This window comes from Asterias amurensis, chromosome 17 (genome assembly GCF_032118995.1).
Source record: "Asterias amurensis chromosome 17, ASM3211899v1".
NCBI classification, from domain to species: domain Eukaryota; kingdom Metazoa; phylum Echinodermata; class Asteroidea; order Forcipulatida; family Asteriidae; genus Asterias; species Asterias amurensis.
The window spans coordinates 15,357,551-15,377,856 of NC_092664.1; the positions used below are offsets into that span (position 1 = coordinate 15,357,551).

At 41.0% G+C, this 20,306-nt stretch overlaps 1 protein-coding gene across 2 annotated transcripts in view; it reads left to right on the plus strand.

The window, feature by feature from the left end:
* Positions 1–803: 803 nt before the first annotated feature.
* The window catches only part of LOC139949683 (RNA-binding protein 24-A-like), an 86,239-nt gene continuing 66,736 nt past the window's right edge, over positions 804–20,306 (plus strand). For both annotated transcript variants that reach the window (XM_071948156.1, XM_071948157.1), the window contains exons 1-2: positions 804–1,433; positions 16,054–16,183. In XM_071948156.1, coding sequence (XP_071804257.1) covers positions 1,269–1,433; positions 16,054–16,183 — 295 coding nt within the window. In that variant the 5' untranslated portion in view covers positions 804–1,268. The remainder of the gene's footprint in view (positions 1,434–16,053; positions 16,184–20,306) is intronic.

Consider the following 20,306-nt stretch of genomic DNA (forward strand, 5'->3'; position numbering starts at 1 on the left):
GGCTCGAATCCCACCCGAGTAATATGCATGTGATGTTTTTTTTTCACAGGACTCGGGAAAGTACTGAGAATACAGTGCTAACACACGTCGGTGTATATGGGTAAAAGCAAAATTAATATTCTTTATCTCAGATGCAAATTTAACATTTTAAATAAGAACCTATAATATTATCATTTTATTATGTTTATTTGCAGATGTACAAAATCAGAATTATAAAATTGCGGGCTTCCACGAGGAACCCTTTTGAGGCAAGTTTTCCCCATGATCTTTTGGATGGTCTGCTGGTCACTTTCCCCACACAGGGTCTCCCCTCTCTGCGAAGCAATCAGCAGAAAAAAAAGACCAAGCGTGGACCTCATTATTTGCCGGCCCCAAAAACCCAGGGGATCCTTCTAGGCACTCGTGTGTGACACACGAGTCATTTGCCGGTAGGTGCCCCATAGACTTTAACTCCGCCCACCGGCCACAAAACCAGGCACCTACAACCGGTGACCCATCGACTTTTCCCCTGTTATCTTTGAAACGTGTTGAGCGCATCCCATCTTGCATATTCATGATAACGTGCTGAGCACATCACCTTTCATGAATATTCATAAAGTTGTTTACCAACCGCCTCTTACTCAACACGCAGCACACACACACACGTGTGCAGTGTGTGCAGTGTATGCGCATCAAGTGCCTGTTGCAAGCTCTTGCATATTTATGAGAAGGGCGGGGACATAGGTCTGTTTTTCTGCCTGTCGAAGGACGCATAGTAGTGAGGTATTCATCATAGCTAGCTGTCAGATTAGTACTCGGTAACCGCTGAGAGTGGAAGGTTGTGTATCCATAACAGGCTCCTATTTAACCGCGTAAAAAGTACATTCTGCTAGCCAAGTACATACACACTGGGACTAACAAACATCAGTCTGCTACCAACACTGTCTGCTCGCAGCTTTTGTCATTCTGGTTTAGGAGTCCGACAGACAATCTTGTTAGAGTGTAACCCCTCCTGATCCGAGCTTCAAAAATCCGGATTTGCTTCATCACCGGAACTACCAGTTTCTCCCCATCTGCTACTGTGTGGAACTCTTGGTGTATCACTTTGGCAGGAACCATAATCCTCCTCCCGTGGAATAAACCCGTCTCAGCGTCTCACTCAAGACCGGAGGTATAGCGGGCTCAGATGACATCCAACTCCGGCAACTAAAACCCAGCTAAAACGAAAATCTAAATAGTAACTTTTTGTTGTACCTTATAGAGAGGGAGAACAGACTTATCAAAACAAAATGGAAGGTAAAAAGGATACCACATTGACGAAAATCTTCGTTGGTGGACTGCCATATAACACGACCAATGAAAGGCTACGTGAAGTCTTTGAGCCGTTCGGTGAGATCGAGGAGGCAGTTGTAATAACTGATAGGAATTCTGGAAAGAGCAAAGGATACGGATTCGTAAGTACCATTCCAATTAATCATGCTATGTTACGTTTACGTTTACGTTTACGTTGATACTCGGCAGAATCCTTAAGTAAGGACGTAAGGCAATTAGTATTGGCTTTCGCAAATGATTTCCCAATCAAAATTACCTATAGGCCATTAATAACTTCGTTTTGCTACATATATTACAATATTTCAGGGGGAACGATTTCGTTCAACAATTTTGCAAAGCGAAACAAATAAAACAAAAATTGTTGTGCACAGTGACTGCTAATAATATTGAGTAGTAAATTGTGATTTTTGAGTAGTGGCTGATACATTTTTTTGTAACGAGGGAAATTGTTCACTGTGCTTACTAAAAAGAAAACAGCAGCTTACTAGCAGTATAGTATGAAGTTCATGCAGTTGTCTGGGCCCAATTTCATAGCGCTGCTAAGCACACACATTTGCTTAGCATGACATTTCTTCCTTGATAAAAACAGGGTTACCAACAAAATTTCCATTGGTTGCATATTACTTGTTACTGGTATTCAGCTGTTGTTTGCTTATCCTGAAAATCACAATTTGGCTGGTAATCCTGTTTTTATCAAGGAAGAACTGTTCATGCTAAGCAAATTTGTGTACTTAGCAGCTCTATGAAATTGGGCCCAGGTCCTTGCTCTATGGTATAGAGAGCAAGATGGTATTGGATTACTAACGTTGGTTGTACTATAGTTGCTTCATCCATGCTTGCAATGCATACACCATGGAGTAGAATTCTACATCCATGATTCTTGCATACACCACATGCACACAACACTGGAATGCCCATTCCTATGGGACATTTGCGCTGCCAATTCGACATGTAAAAACTCTAAACCTTTTCAGCTGGAATGTTGTTCCGGTCTCAAAGAAAAAGGCTATAAGTAGTAGGCCTACTACAATGTAGCAATCACTTTGCTCTGTTTAAAAAAAAGTGTGAAATCCATACAACTATGGGCATTTGTGGTGCCAATACGACATGTAAAATCTCTCAACCTTTTAAGCTGGAATGTTTTTTCGATTTCAAAGAAAAGGATATAAGTTGTTTGTTCAATTGTAACATTCATGGTGCTCTATTGCAAAAAAATAGTAGGAAATCCATGCAATTGAACTCTTGGCATTTCCGCTGCCAATACAACGTGTAAAACTCTAAACCTTTCAATGCTGTTTTCGTTCTCAAAGAAAAGGATATCATTTAGTAGTAGGCCTACAACAATGCAACATTGATCATGCTCTATTTTTAGGTGGGAAATCCATGCGGCACTGGAGAGTTAAAGTTTCATGTATATAGCTAAACATAAGCTACCTGGCAAGTACATACACACATGGTGTTACCGCAAACCAATATTGATACCTTACTGAAATGCCTCAAATCCAACCTACATAAAAGACTCGTTGTGTCTTTAGTATAACACAAAAAAACCCTATAATTGGCGCATTCTTATACCAGCTACTATTACCATAAGGTGTTTAATTCCGACACTGTTGGAAGATGTTGAATTGGGTGCAACGTAATCTCTGGGCTCGAGGTTTCGACCTAGTAAATAAAGCCACAGGCGCCAGTAACGAAGTGGCCCGGTGAGTAGCTACTCGACCCCAAGCCGTATTGGTGAATTTGTATCTTTGATTCTTATCGACATCTAAAGAGATGTAACTTTTAAAAAGAAATTATGTTGTAAAAGGGGGGAAAATAGGCCAACAATGATCGTGTACCCACAAACCTGGATGATAAGTTGTACTTGAAGATTGATTAAGGAACACAATAGTTTGTTATTTATTTAAATGGGATAATAATGCAACAGTTAGAGAAAAAGCTTTGTGAGGTGTTTTTCTGTCAACAATTTTTGTATAACGTAGTATCAAATAAAATCCGCACAAATGTATCAACAGGTAAGCCATTAGGCCCTTTATGTGTTTTTTTAAACACGGAATGGTGTTTTTATATTTATTATTTTGTTTTTATTTATTACTATTTATTTTTACACTATCAAAACGACGTTCTTGGAGAAAGAAAAAAAAAACAGGGCGAAAACATTTCACGATTGAAGCGATTTGCAATAAGAAACAGTCACAACATTTGTACTTTTGAAAAAAAGGAAGCCAAAACAAGTAGGAAAACAACTTTTCAAACAAGTCGCATAAGAACTCGGTACCTCTGGGACCAATCGTTTTATTAACTCACAATCGCTCACAGTTCCTGAATCCTGACTGCCCATCATTTTTTGCCATAGAGTCCTAGGCCCTTACATGAATTGCTGGCATAGAACAGAACAAACGGGTTTATATAAGCCAACGATTAAAAAAACAATCGCAGAAGTATTGGACCATGGAGGTAGATTTATATCATAATACTAATGCATAATTCTAAACATTGTATATATGCATCACTTCTTTTATACTTTGCACATTCATGTACACAAGGCAAATTGTTTCCCTCCATGGCTTTAACCACCGTGTCCCAACAAACAATGGTAATGGTGCAAACCCCGTAAGCCCCACAGCGCAATACACAAAAGGGTGTCGTGTCCTCAGCATGACTGGTAACTGCACGGCGTCCGTGGTTACGTGAAGTGCCCTCACCAAGTTAAATAAGGCATAGAATGCCCCCGGGCCAGGCTGCTTCTACTACTATAAGGCGGAGTTATTCTTACGGTACAAGCATAGTACAAGATTCTAGACTCAAGGGAATCTTCAGTATCATTATGGTTTTTTTTTTCTTCATACAAACTCGCACGGTCAAACCGAGGTTATAAGGGTAGGCTTAAATGCATGCGATATTTACTCAACAAAATGTTTAGCAAAAAAAAACTTTCTTGGTAACGAGCAATGAAGAGCTTCTGATTGATCGTAAAAGACATTGTGAGAAAACGGCTCCCCAAAAAAGTAAGTTTTGAGAAAGAGGTAATTCTCACTCATAAAAAAAAAAAATTCAGGCCTTAAGCACTTTTTCCCCCTTATGAGAGCACACAAGTTTTGTGCAACAATGGCTTTTTTCTTCAATGTTTATTCTCTTGCAAATTCGATGACCTATCGAGCCCAAATTTTCACAGGTTTGTTAATGTATGCATATGTTGGGATACACCAAGTGAGAAGACTGTTGTTTGACAATTACCAAAGGTGTCAACTGTGCAGCGCCTAATGCCGTTATTCTAGAAAATAATTTCCAGAAATCACAAGTGGGTGAAACTTCCGTGGCCCCGTATACTGTTGACCTGTACCGAGTGAACATTTGAACGAAAACGGTTCTAACCCCCAAATTTCCTTTGGTAGAGGCCATATGACACTAAGTCCACATCTGTCTGGGTCATAGTCACAGTTTGTTATCTTAACATAGTTGGTTTAGGCTGGTGCAGTTGACCGATACTTTACAATTCGACAGGTTGACCGCAAGGTTTTGCAAAGCGAGACAGGACACAAGGGCATTCATTATACACACAAACTGCTTGTCACTTATCAAAACTTTCAAGGTATCAATCCCTTTAGCCGTTCGAGCATTGTGCTGGCTTATGTACAAAGGTGCAGACTTCTAGTGAGCAAGAAATAATTATTCATAATGCAGATTTGTAATATTTTTTTAAGAGTGTTGATTTTTGGGGGGTTTCTACTGTATAATCAACTGTGGGAGGAAAACACTTGTGTCTTTAATGTGATCATTAATCGATTCTGAGACTTGAATTTCGATGTTTGATACCAACTATACGTCTAAGCACCTCATCTAAACACTCAATGAAAAGAACAATTATTTTAAAAAGTAACATCGAAACAAAATCAGCATTGTTAAGGGTTGGAAATGCAATGTAGGGAGCAATGACAAGCAATTGTGTTAAAACTACATTGCTTGACTCAAAAGCTTCCATGTTATATAATTTGACATCAATTCCGGATTCCAGAGGGGCCTGATCCATTTCTCGGTCAGTTTGACCCGGAATCTGTTTTGATGCGATCCGCAATTGGGTTCAATCTGAATATAATGTGACCAGGAACGCGAAAAGTTCGGTTTCTGGTCACTTTAAACGGACTATGGGTCAAACCTTTCTCTATGGTCAAACTAACCTAGAAATGGATCAGACCCTCTCGGAACCGCGGTCAATTCTGATCCGAGATTTGTTAAGAGATTGGTTTTGAAACGGACTCTGGGCCAAACTGACCTGGTAATGGATCAGACCCTCTCCGGAACCGTGAATCCGGGTCAAGTTTGATCCGGGAATTGTTAAAGGTGTAGTCAGACAAAACTGTACACTGGTTCTCCTTTACTTGAGTCCAGACACGTCTGAACTGTATTTTTCGCTACACTGTCTTCCCTATTTACAATTTTTTTTCTGCAGGCTACATGTATGATTTCGCTCTTCCTTTCCAAACAAATATCTACAGTAAATGGAAAGTTTGTAGGAGGTGCAGATATACGTTTTTTTCATTATTGAGGTCAAATAATATAGGTGTTGCTAAAAAAGAAAAAAAAGAAAAGTCGTACACCATTAGTCTAGGAAACCACATAATATAAATATAATTTGAAACTTTGCATGGTGGGAGTATAGTCGGGTGAGGTTTGGGGTAGCACCATTTATAAAACTCTTTTGAGTAGTCTGCATAATAAAACGCTCACCCTTTTTTCAACCGGGGACAAAAACGTGCGTCGAAATTGGTATAATTTCTTGAGTTTCTTTGTCAATCGGGTCATCACCCTAGCCTCAAAGAGATAAAAGGGGATGATTTGAAAACACGAACAAGAACTCCCCAATTCATCATATTTGTGATTATGGCCCACTTGTATTGTGTCAGACCCGTCGCCAACGGGGACGGGAAGAGGGGGCGGGGGGGGGGGGCAAATGACCGAAGTCAACCCGATCTATACACCATGGATCCCTTAAAAAAAACTATCTATAAATTTAGGAGTTATGGTTCTGTCATCTTTTATTGACCAAAGTCAGTGGGTTGAAACAGCAACTTAGCCGTTAAAAATAAATGTGATATCTCGGCATTGCCTTTACAGCCTTGGGCCTTTGAAAACATACGATTAAGGGTTCTGACAGCACATACAATGAGCGTGTTGAGTGGTTGCTGGCATGGGTCGAATGTGTCAAATAAATATGGATTTGTTTTTTGCTCGGGATGGTCTGTGTTTTCCACATTGTTGAATGGCATAATCTGAATAAATACACGACATTCTGTTGCAACACGATAACATGCTTTGCTTCTGTTGATACGCCATCATTTTATGCAAGTTACTAGCTCGGTCGGGTACTCTGTATACCATAGCGTTCGTCACTTTGCTATTCGCATTTGTGAACAGACCTGTCTCTGTTGTCAATACGTACATAGTTAAAGCAAACTTCATCTTGCTCCAGAAGACGAGTATATATCGTTGGAAACGTCAAGACCAAACCGGCTCTTTTCAGAGTAAAAACTCCGTCAAAAGAGAGTTACTACATGGTTGATACCCGCAAGTTTACTATTGATTGTATAGTGTATTCTTATACATTTTGCATCTGGAGTTGTAGCCTCTCCTTCAAGCCTTGCTGCTGTCCTGGAGAGGGTGGGTTGCAAATTCCATTTTGTGCGTTGTTCTTGTGCTGTCAATATTGTGCTTATAAGTTGATGTTGTCAATTAAAGTCCTGAGAGATTGGAAGCTCCATCCCTTGTATGGCCGGCAGTGCTTCTCTCTGGAACCCTTTACGGTGACTCTGCCATGTTTTTGTGTTGTCCCGTAAAATGTTGTCAGAGTTTGTTACACAAGAATCCTTTCAATATACCCCCCCCCCCCCCATCCATCCATGTGTATTTTATGGGCGGGGCTACGTACAGCTACGTACTACCTACGGCTACGGGGCTTGTTTTCTTTAGTAAACACAATGCGTCCAATCAACACTAGGCCGAAATTGAAAGAAAGTGGGATCCATTTTTTTTTTTTTGTGACTGACCAGTTGGGTTGTAATCCTTGTTGTAAAGCCTGTATACCAAGGAGTCTGGGGAAGTTCGTAAAAATGGCGAGGTGTTTGTAATTTTTTCTTGAGAGATCTGTTTCACGACTCAGCCCTGTTTGCTAGAAAGGGTAAGGGCACCAAGGCATTTTCTCCTTGGTAAAGGGCATATACATGAGGAGATTTCAAATTTCTACTGGAGAATATCAAGGGTACCAAGGCATTTACCAGGGGGCATGGAGACACTCGCCTTTGTTGCCTCTGTGAAGTATCAGTCCTTATGCCTGTTCAATTATCTGGAAAACAGTTTCATGTATATAGTCTGGTACCGAAATTTAAAAAAATGACCGCCAAAATATAGTTGGTGCCTTTAATGATTTCGGCACGAAGTCAGGGTAATCTTATTTGCCTGTTCCTATCTGCTTATTATTGATTATAAAGTAAGTTTTAAACAAGATGTCAGCCTTTTCGAAACTACGGTTCTAGTTCAAGCATGGTCCCTCACACTGCCACGTATCTGTATAACTGTTTTCAGATGCAGGCCTGTGTGTTTCGTGTTTAAAAGGGCAATGGCCCCTTTCTCCTTGGTTAAGGTAATGGGGTAATTGCAAATTTCTACTGGAGCATTTCAAGGGCATAAAGGCAATCGCCTTCGTCGCCTCCCTAAATTACCACCCATGGGATGGAGAACAGTGATACACAGGAATTGGATAGGAGGTTCAACACATTTTTACATGAAAAAAGTAGGTCCTAAGTTCAGGAGGTTCGGAAATCCGGGTGGGAGGCTGTTTGCTGTTTGTAGGGGGGAACAAATGGCCGTAGGCTGCGTCGGACCGAACAAAAGATTACCACTAAAAATTAACCAGGAATACACAAACAAATAAATTGAGGCCTGGGTGGAATATTCAACCGATAAAAATAGTGGAACTTTTCTGTGGAAATTATCAATCATGTTTCGGCGCCGATGTGGCAAAGGGGGTAATTGTGTCCTACAGCAAAAAGTTATGGATCCGTGTCCGACTAAAACTGAAATGAAAAAGACCACCGAGTCCCAGTTTTCGTTGAGAGAGATTCAAGAGTGGTGGGGGTAGCTATTTGGGGTTCATCAGAGTTTAAAGCAGTCCCTGTTGGGGTACTGAGACAGTGTTAAAGTTCAGGAGGACCGGAGTCTCAGGGAACCCAGTTTGCGAATCGCCACATGTTGCAGTGAGTTCGCGTCGTATAATGCAGTTCTAATTTCTTCGATTTTGTGGATTTTGAGGACCATGGAAGAATGATATTAAAAAGTGCTGGGGGCAAAGACGTGTGTGGTTCTTTGTTTGATTTGCTTGGGGACCATTCTGATGCCAATCTCATTAAGCATGCCAGCACACCAAATTGCTTAGCACTGAATGCCTGGTAGAAACAGGCTACCAGCCCAAATTACATCAAGTTTGTTTTGTTGTGGTTGGTGCCCAACTAAATTGTTGCTTAGCAAAGACATTTTTTTCAGGCAGTATTTTCTGCTGAACAGTTTTATGAAATTGGACCCTGTTTCTTCTTACATCATGTGAGGAGACAGCGAGCTTCGATCCCCTACGTGTGGTCTCATGCATTTGGGAAGTTACATTATTTTGTGCACAAAGTGGTGTCTTGCTGAGGCGTGAATAACGCTCTCAAAGGCCTAGAACTATACCATTCTGTCATGACTTTGTGTTGTATTAGACACTCTTTGTGAGTACATGGTTAATGCATGGAGGTTAATCCTACCTCCATGGTTAATGGGATGATCGCCCCAGCATGACGGGTGAAAACAGTCTCTTCTTCGGTGAAGGTCTCGGATCGTACTTGGTCTGAATACATTCCTGCCTCATGTTTGGTGGTAAACCTCCTCATTGTGGCCTCGAATTATCCAGGATTTGCGTTCTGTTGTGGTTGCATTTGGTAGCAGAATGTTCACTGATAATGTGGTTGAAACTGTGGTCAGGATAACAATTTGATCCATGCAACGAAGGCCTGAATGCTTCGTGTTTTAAAGGTCAATAGAGCACCAATGCATTTTCTCCTCGGTAAAGGGCATCCTATGAGGAACGTATTGTACATTTCTACTGGAGCACCTCGTAGGGCACCAAGGCAATGACCAGGGGTCATGGGGGCAATCGCCTTCGTTGCCTCCGTGAAGTATAAGCCTGCAAACGTAACGCACAGTTTCTGTTTAGCACAGTAAAACATATTATGCCTTGGTATACTTGAAGTCAGTTTTGTTTCAAGGATGTGTTCATGGTTCAGCAATAGTGTCTATACTGCTTCAAAGCTTGTGAAATTAGGCCCGGCTTGTGTCTATACTGGTTCAAACCTTGTGAAATTAGGCCCGGCTTTGAAGTACACCCATTTTGTGTAATCAAGAACAAAGACATGATACTATGTGTGTTTTAATGTATACTCTGTTGTCCTTGGAAACATAGCCCGGAGGACTTCCATTTTTTACTTGTACTTTTACTGCAGTGCAACGTAAAGTACGGGGCTGGATGGGGGAACAGTGTTAAAAACATATTGGTGTAATGTTTGTATATACGTCTGACAAGGTTGCTGTAACAGTAGGATTGGTTGCTCATTGCATACGATTAATCTACAGCTCTAGTCCTATTACACTCATACAGGAGTGACTGGAGGTCAACCATTGCTGGTTGCCCCTCCATTGTTCGGTATTCACTCTATGGTGAGGTCCCCTCATTACTCATCGGTTACATGTGAAGAAAAAAAAAAGTATATAATTGTATCTATGACGTACACCCGATCCCTTGATCGGATATAAACCGTAAGAGGCTCAGATGAGGTTTACCTTTTTAATCGCATTCGTGGACTGACTACCCACATTTTGACACACCTGGTAGAGGCCTGGCGTCCTCCTAAGAACGTCTTCCACTTAAGCCGCGTGTGGGGACAGGGGACACGACCACTTGCATAATCGAGACTTTATTCGCAGTATGGTTTTTTGTATGAGCTAAGCTGCCTGATATAGAGCATAAAGAACTCAAGATGGGCTATAAGGGGGTTATTGGGAAGGACTGAACACGTGGAGTGTTCCCTTGTGTACAAGGTGATGGAAATGAAGTCCTATAAGCCTGGTTTATAATGTTGTCAGAGAACCCGATCTCGGATGTTTGTTGGCACACAAAGTCTTAGATCAAAACCAAGAAGTGCGTTTTGATTAAGGCTTTGCACGGTGTAGATAAATAGGAAGAAACTGTAAATAAATAGTAAGTTTGCGATTATATCCTTGGTATATTTAATCAACCATTACATGGAGGAAGGAGCCGTTTCAGCATGGTGGACTGGATGCAAGACTCTTCAGCATGGTCGACTAGGTGGAAGAATGTGTGACCTATACCCTACCATAAAAACAGATGCCCCATAATGCACAGCATTGATAAAATAATGTAATACGGTACTGTTATTTTGACAGTACCAATGTTTGCATTGGCAATGTGTATTGTATACACACTCACGCTTTCATCATTTATTGGCTAAGCCTTAGCTAGAGCCTAAACCTAAGCCAGTGTTCACTGACTCGAGTCTATACCTAAGCCAGTGTTCACTGACTCGAGTCTAAACCCGAGCCATTTTTCACTGACTCAACAAGGCAAAAATAAACATTTTCTTTTTAAATACTTACTTTCTTCACCTACTATTTTTGGAACCGAGTTCGTTTCAAATCAAGGCTTTGCAACATTGCCCTTGTGCCCATGAAAGGCTCCAGTAGAAATGTACAGATGCCTTACATTAGATGCCCTTTACTTTAGAAAAAATATATTGGTGCCCTTGCTATTTAAAAAACAAAGCATACACAGGCCTGCAAAAGTCGATGTTTGACAAAGGTACCAGTGTCAAGTTGACCAAATAAAAAAAAATTGATAGAAAATGAACCAGCTCCCGACTCGATATGGGTCAATTTTGACCCAAGAAATTTAGCTGCTTTATTTGTTATTGTATGTTTCTTTCTTTCTTTCCCCCTTATTTTGGGAGGGGGTCGGGGTGTTGTAGTGGAAAACATGCATTGGCTCTTTGTATGAAGCTTAGAGCGTATGAAACATAAACAAGTTTCCACCCATGCATCAACCGTCTTCAAGTAGTCCCTCCTGCCCCCTTTCTACTTCTTGTTTTGGGAATGGATTCAGTATTCTATTATTGTCCGTATTTATAGCACTCTCGTTAGTAGGTTTTCCTGTGCTTCTGAATACGGTGTTAAGTATCACAGCAAGCATGTTGGTATGTACTTAGCTTTGCGCAGATGTAGGGTTTCCCTGCTAAGTCCTCATACAGTCTTCTCTCTTTTAATACCCTTAGAATGGATGAAATCCCCTTGAACAAAAAAGAGACAGTCCTTGCCTGTGTTACTGTCTTTATAATACACTTTCGGTCCACAATGTAGACTTTATAAAAACCACGATGAAGAATGAATTTGGGTTTTTGTGTGGAATGATGTAAATATGTACATGTGCATGCACCACGACTAATCAAGGCCGATTTGCTTTACAAAGGTAGTCCTAACTTAGGGCTGGGACTAGGACTCTTAAAGACACTGGACACTATTGGTAAATGTCAAAGACCAGTCTTCTCACTTGGTGTATCTCAACATTGTGCATAAAATAATGAACCTATGACAAATTTAACCAAATTGGTGGTCGAAGTTGATATATAATAATGAAAGAAAAAAAAAACCTTGTCACACGAAGTTGTGTGCTTTCAGATGCTTGATTTCGAAATCTCAAATTCTAAATCAGAGGTCTCGAAATCAAATTCGCGGAAAATAACTTCTTTCTCGAAAACTAAGTCATTTCAGAGTGAGCCAATTCTCACACCATTTTATACTATCAACCCCTCCCCATTACTCGTTACCAAGTAAGGTTTTATGCTAAAAACTATTTTGACTAGTTACCAATAGTGTCCACTGCCTTTAATGAGGCATTAAACAAACTTAGGCTTGGCTAGTCCTAAGTTATGATGAGAACTCGTCCTAACTCAAGACAAGACTAGTCTTAACTCTTTGTGAAACCCACCTCTGAGGTAACACAAAAACAGTCCTTAACTCTTAAGTAGTCAAAATACTAGTTGAGTCTTAATTGACTTGTCCTGAGTTAGAACGAGTAACTCGTCCTAACTCAAGATAAGACTAGTCTTTACTCTTTGTGAAACCCACCTCTGAGGTAACACAAAAACAGTCCTTAACTCTGGAGTAGTTAAAATACTAGTCGTATATGAGTTATTAACAACTTAAGACTAGTCCTGAGTTAGAACGAGTAGCTCGTCATATTACTCAATTCATGTATAAGACAGTCTTAACTCTTTAGTGAAATTCAACCAGGTCACTGAAAATAGTGAATGAGTTTGAGTGCGAGCTTGTGCCAGGAGGGCATGATATCCAAAATGGCTGCTTCGGAGTTGGACTCGTTCGATATTGTTATCATTCGATCGATTTTGTTAGACCCGGTAATTCGGTTCACAGATTCTTGCGGTCGTTGTCAACCAAACTTTTTCGTATTTGTTGATCTTGAATTCCCAAAACAATTTCATCTTGTGAAAGCACAGTATTACAATCGTTCACTTGAGATTTGCCGTTACCTGTCCAGTAGTTTGTTTACTGGACCGTTGCAACTTCATGTCAACAATGCTATAACGTATTAAAGTCTTTATTGTAAAAGGAAGTCACAAAAACACCTTCCCAGTTTCTAATAACGAGTTTTCCTATCAAAATTAAACTTCTCACTGTAGCTAAATCGAAAGTGGTTGTTCACTTTGGATGACCTAGCCAATGAAATGACGCCATGTATGCCCTGACGTACTATGTTCTGACCAATCCCAATCGCAGGATGACCTAGCCAATGAAATGACGCCATGTATGCTCTGAAATATTATGTTCTGGCCAAACCAAGAGCGATTTATACGCACCCGTGCGCAGCAGGGTTAATTTGAAACCTGACTTCTGACTGTTAAGTCAATGTACGGTTAAGATTACGCAGAGTAAGTAAAGATAACATTAAACCAATGATTTTCAATTTGAGTTCAGACTATAAAGCCGAATCCGACACCCTCTCAAATTTACCCCAAATGTCTACACAGTTATGTTTTTGTATGTCCTTAGGCACTTTGATGGTTCACCTTTTTTAAAAGGGTGAAACAATTTGGGAGTTTTTCAACCTGGGCCACACCAGCATAAGGTTACCAGCCAAACTACAATGGCGCATCCATGTACAAGTTGCGACTGGTATCCTCTGCTCATTTCTGCTTAGCAGACATTATTGTTAAGCAACTGCTTAAGCAGCTTTATAAAATGGACCCTGTCTTGTGCAGGTAAAGTAGGTGCAAATTTGGTTCCCATTCCCGCTTTGTTTGCTGATATTCCCGTCGGACTTGGCGCTCGATATCACCATAACACAGACCCCCAAATACACGGGGTTGTTGTGTGTCTTGCATCCCAGTTGGTGATGTAACAACTCCCGCTACCTTCCCCTGATGACAAAAACAAAAATGCAGCAAAATCAATCTTGAGGTTAAGATTACTCGTTTTCACAAGGTGACAAAAGCTGTGACTCGTTGTTGATCTTTTCATATACCGGTGACAGGTCCCCGCAGTGAGACCCAACCTGTCCCCGACAATACTTAGCCCTGGCCCGGGCTTTTACACCGTTTGATCCCGTGCTGTGTGTGTGTCTAGAGAGTTCATTTCCCGGACACCTTTGGTGTTTCAACTGGTCTCTCCAGACTAAAATAAAAGTCACCCTTGCCCTCTTGAAATTTTCTAAAAAAGATTGAGAGAAAACAAAATCATGAGTTCATTTAAAATTAAAGAAAACAGTTGGGAAGAAAACATAGGGTCGTGTTCAATTACGTTGACATAATTATTCACATACTATCAAGAAAACAGCATTTTACAGAATACATATACACATTGTAATGGCGAAGAGAGTAGTGTGCAGTCTAAAAAAAGGAACATTCAAAGGATAATAATGTGTAGTTCAGGTTTGGAGGTCTGTGAGGTTGTTATCTTGTGGGATGAAAGAGATTTAATCGGAAACACACATTCTCCCCCTAGATTCACTCATAACAAAAACAATTTACCTTTCATGTGTTCACTCCGAATTCGGTTGAACCGAATCGGGGTCCCATGGGGTATCGACCCAGTTCTGGGTGACCCGACATCTGAAAAAAACATGGTGCAGCCATCTTCAATTTCCCCCATTGATAACAATGTAACCAAACCGAGGCTGGAAACGAAATAGTCTGGTTCCTATTTTCATAATGGTTATTAGCATTCATTGTTGTTATTCGACACAAGGACCATGACCAAGATGGAGGCAGCATGATAAAGGTATTTACTATGACACGGTCTGGGTTAATTTGTCTGAACCAAACTCAAACAGTGCACTCCTATGAGTGTCAGCCATACCTCAAAAAAACATATATGGAGTCCGGATAAATTTTGGTCCGGAACGTTTAAGAGCCTAATGTCTCAGGCGAAAACTTTGCAAGGAAACCAGTCACAGAAAACAATGTGAGGCAGAGCCTGATCTTAGGTGAACTTTAGAGAAGAGATGCTCTTTGTCTTATATAATGCTATACAAATTCTAACAAATTCGGTACCCGCTGCCAAAACATAGGATTCGAACTGCCTCTAGCTACCAGGCAACCTCGGTAGGCTAGTTGGTAAGACACTGCTCTAGAATTGCAAGGGTCGTGGGTTCGAATCCCACCCGAGTAACATGCCTGTGATGTTTTTTTCACAGGACTCGGGAAAGTACTGAGTATACAGTGCTAACATACATCGGTGTGTATGGGTAAAAACCAAAATTAAAATTCTAACAACCTTTGAAGACACTATCGCCATACCGTCGTCTGTATAATATTCAGTGACAGCCTTGAGTACAAAATGTCATCCTTATTGAGAAGTTTTGTTTCGTTTAGTACAACTGTACTACTGAGAGGAGTTTACAAAGACATGACAGCCTTTCCTTGATTATCACCAATGAAAAGCAAAAACACAACAATGAAAGGCAAGAATGTACACACATCTGAAACGTGTAATGTCACCCATGGTGAAGGGAAAAGTACCATAACGTATTACCTGAGAGTGTAAGCTTAAACCAGCCTAGCCTGGAGCAAGGTCGTGTGTCCTGTCTCTTTATATAGAAAAACCATGGGGAATCCGCCTCGGGACCAGGAGACACCACATCGAGAAATCTGCCATGGTAAACAAACCATGAAGTAACATGGAATGAGAAGGTGTCGACAGAAATTATATAACACAGGAAAACACATACAGACGGTCGTCATTCTGAGGTCATGGTATAATGACGTTACAAATCCGCACTCAGTGTGATGACATTCTACTTAATACTGGTCACTTTTCTAAATAAGATGTGCAGCATTGTTAAAGAGGCTAGACTTCGTTGTGGGTCAGATGACCCGGGTCCTGTGTCAAACTGACCCAAAACTGTGTTATAATGACTCAGAGACGGATAGGGGGACAGTAAGAGGTCCACGGTTGCAGGCGTATTAATACAAGCTTGTGAGAGTGGTATGTAAGAAACCAGTAGTAGGCTAGTAGTCGTAGGAGGAGTTTCTAATAATCCTGCCCTGTGTCTCTAAGTTGTCCACGATCGTTTTCTTCACACTCTTACCATAGTTTCCTCCGTTTTCACTATCTCTCCGTACACAGGTTACAATGGCAACCAAGGATGCCGCTAGGTTAGCATGTGCAGATGCAAATCCCATCATCGACGGACGAAAGGCCAATGTCAACCTGGCGATCATTGGCGCCAAGCCCAGGAACAACGCCACTCACAGCGGTAAGCAACATTTCAAGACTTGGTTGCATTTTCCTTTTCTCCCCAACTTCCCTTCCCCAAACACAAAGTGCGAACGCAATGACACTCAATTCGAGTCGGACAAGATTCAGCACCGGTAACAAGACACTTCGATTACGCCCGCAACAGCGTAAATCACAACGTCCGTAATTAGGTTTTAGGGGCCGAACTGGCATGGCACCAAGTGTTGTTTGGATACTTTGCATGTTGTGGATCATAAACTTGTGGGTGCAACCATGCATGTAACTCTGTTTGGGAGGAGTGTAAATTCTAAGAAAGACGGATCTGCTCATCTTTCTCCTGAAGACGAGCTGAGTGTACTGTTCGAAACGTTGAGAGACCACACTAGTTCTCACCAGAACCAACACCTCTCCCAACATAGTTTTATTAAAGTTGTACCCGCAAGTTAACAAGAGTTTGTTATTGTGGCATGACAAAATACGGTTAGAGTGATTTACCGATTGCCAATCAGAGTATACTCTCCGAAACGTCGCGACCACATATCAGTTCTTCTCCGAACTAAAACCTCTACCTCTCCTGTGGTTGTAGCACCATTGCTAGAAAGATGAACATATTGCCTGGCTTAACCTTCTACCGATGACGTTGATATCGAAAGCCTGGCTCAATGGGTGAGGTTTGAAGTGATGAAACTTATAATTGTGTTCAGGAATAAAAGTCTCTACGATGGACACTATACATCTGTACACCATGTGAAGTTTCTGATGCGAAGCAACGGTTAATGTCCCCCATTCAGTCTTGCATAACATCTGTTACACTCAAAGAGGGCATGGTGGTCGTTTCTATACAGTACAAGCATTGGAGAATGATCCACTACTGTAAAAGGGAAACACTAAGGTTTTTTTTCGAGAGGCAAGACTGCCTTCTATTCATTAACATCAGGTGGCCATATACACCTGACTGGGCGATTCCAAGGAGGCGGTCGTTTAACGCTGGTTTGTTGCATTGTTCGTGCAGAGAAGGGTCCGGAAATATGTTGAATTACCACTATGGTGTGTAACTGTACATGATACACACAGTTATCATGGTTTGTTGGTTTTGATTCAGTTCTTACCCCTATTATGGCAGAGAGAAAAAGTGGACACAAATACGAATAAGCCGTGACGCAGCAAAAGTCTTGGAGCTAAATTTTCGGGTTCTCTCGGATGTTGATTTTGCTTCAATTCTAGCCCCTATTATGAAAGAGAAAAAGACACACACAATCGACAAGTCCGTGACGCAACAATATTGTCTTGAATACATCTGGCTGAATCGTGTCTGGAAGCGACTTGGATCGACTCGCGAATTACGGTACAGGAATTCACAATAACCAAGGATTTTGTTCAACATACTTTTCTTTTACTATCTCTTTAAACTTGTTATTCGAAAATATCGGGCCTGTGTGCCTATGCTTCGTTTTCTGACAGGGCACGGAATTTTCTCCTCGGTAAAGGGCACCCTGTTTTTCAATGGCACCAAGGCAATGACCATGGGGCAAGGAGGTAATCGCCTTCGTTGCCTTCGTCGGGCCTGGCTAGTACCAGTATTGCCAGTACCATCGCCGTGGCCCATTGGTTAGACTGCAAGACTTCTATTACACGGATAAGGGTTTGAACCACTCCCAAGCTAACCGCCGATTCCACAACGACTAGAAAGAATAAGGATTGTCGTTTAGTTGCTGAATCGAATCACAATTTCTTGATTTGTGCAAATCATAATCATGGACGTTCAACCAAAGTTCCCTTGACGGCAAGATCATCTAACACAACAAAAAACAAAAACAAACAAAAAACGAATAAAAATATATTTATATACATATCAAAACATGTACAGACTAAAACTTCCCGCTTCGAGATGGTTCACATTTATTCGACGGTACTAAACAAAATGGCATGCTCCGATGACACCTTTGTCTCATTCTAAAATGACGATCAAGTCCCCGTTTCGGTCTGGGTAAGATTTGATGCAAACAAAGGGGAACAACAAATATAAGATGGCAATGAATTAGCTTCCTCGATTAGAGTTTGTTTACAACCATACGAAATAGGATATTTTTCCCTTCTTTTTGTAACAATGAAACCAATACCAAAGATCGTCCTTGCTGCAGCGAAACAATTTGTTCAGAGGTTTCGAACTGCAAGTATAATTCACGTGCATCTTTTGGGTGTCTTTTGTGACCTGTTTCCGGTCAAATTTTTAAAGGCCCAGGGGTGGATTTCACAAAGGTAGTCCTAACTTAGGACTAGTCCTAGGCAATGCTAAGAGAAAGGACCAGTCCTAAGTTAGGATGAATTACTGGTCCTAACTTAGCACTGGTCCTATCTCTTAGCATTGCCTAGGACTAGTCCTAAGTTAGGACTACCTTTGTGAAATCCACCCCTGGACAGCTTTGGTAATATTGTCAAAGACCAGTCTTCTCACTTGGTGTATCTCAACATATGCATAACATAAAAAACCTGTACAAATTTGAACTCAATTGACTGTTGCGAGAGAACAACGAAGAAAAAACACCCTTGCCGGACAAGTTGTGTGCTCTCAGATGGTTGATGTCGAGACCTCAGCTGAGGTATCGAAATCAATTCAAATATTTTCGTGAAAACTACTTCTTTCTCCAAAACTACGTTATTTCAGAGGGAGCCGTTTCACACAATGTTTTGTCATGGAGCAACTAACTATCAACAGCACTTCATTGCTCGTTACCAAGTTAGTTATGATGTATACAATTAATTTGACTTATTACCAATGCCTTTAATAACAACTGTTTGCTAAAAGGGACGAAACGTGGCGGAATCTTTGCTTTCCAAATTCTTTTGCTTTCTAAATTCAGGGAGTATTTTCAAGATGTTGCTTGGACGTTTGGAAATTTACAAAACTGGTTTTAGGGGTGTTTTTTATTTGTAAGGAGAATAGCTCGACGGGCCTTGTGACTTCTCGATGTCAGGTTAAGCAGAGGATACCAGTTAAAGAGACCCCTTTACTGTAAAAAAAAAAAAAAAAAGTCCTGTGATACATGAAGCCTAGTTGTTGGTGTGTAGCTCTGCATGCTATGGGAGTTTAGTCCGTGAGATCAAAGAGTGAGGATCACATGCAGTCACATGCACCACACCAGGAACGTGGCATCACACTATGTGTTTATAACACTATGCATAAAGGTTTCAGTCTGGTGCCCTTTGTGCTAACATTATAATAGGTCTCCCTTTCAGCACACACAGAAGGGAGTCATTCAGGTGTCAACAGCTATCAGACGTCACATTTACCAGACTGTTTGTGATGCTGAGTAAAAAAAAAAATGGACGATGAAGAGGAATAACTAGGTCCCTTTCAAAATATAGCATTTAAGCAAGGGTCCCTTGTTTAATTGTAGCATGGTTGTACAAATTTTGAAAAAAGTACCTTGTGTAAAATGACGAACATTGTTGTACTCTCCCTTGTGAAATATTGTCAAACATTGCTACATTTTGCAACTATGCTAAAATTAAGCAAGGGACCCCCGTTGGATTGCTGTTGTGGGAATCTGGATCTAGACATTCAGAGCTTGAAGAGGATTAATGATAACAATAGCACAGTCTGATACTTTAAAGGGCAAAGGGCACCAAGGCATACTTTTCTCCTTGGTATAGAGGCACCTTATATAAAGGGCAACGAGGCAATGACCAGGGGGCGAGGATACAATGACCAGGGGGCGTGGAGACAATCAACCTCGGTGCCTCAAGTTACTTCTGGTATAATTTACCTGTATTAACACATTAAAATTAAAACAGGTGGCCCTACGGCCAAAATCGCTTCAATGTACGAAGTTAAAAGATAATAACAAATTCCCCCAAAATACTACAAAGTTACAGTTACAAAATCACAACCAACACAGTTGCCAAACCCTAATGCCACTTTTTCCCACACTGTCGCCATGGTTTAAACGTGTTTTACTTCTACACATCCTTTTCAGAAAATTGTGCTAACCCAATAAACAAGAATCGGTGAACATGGGGTCACCACATGGGTTCCCAACTAGGAACCATACCATATCTCAGATCTCGGATCGGACCATGATGGACGTGTCGATTGAGACACCCTCCTTATAGAGTTGAATGTTAACCCAGTGCACCCTGGT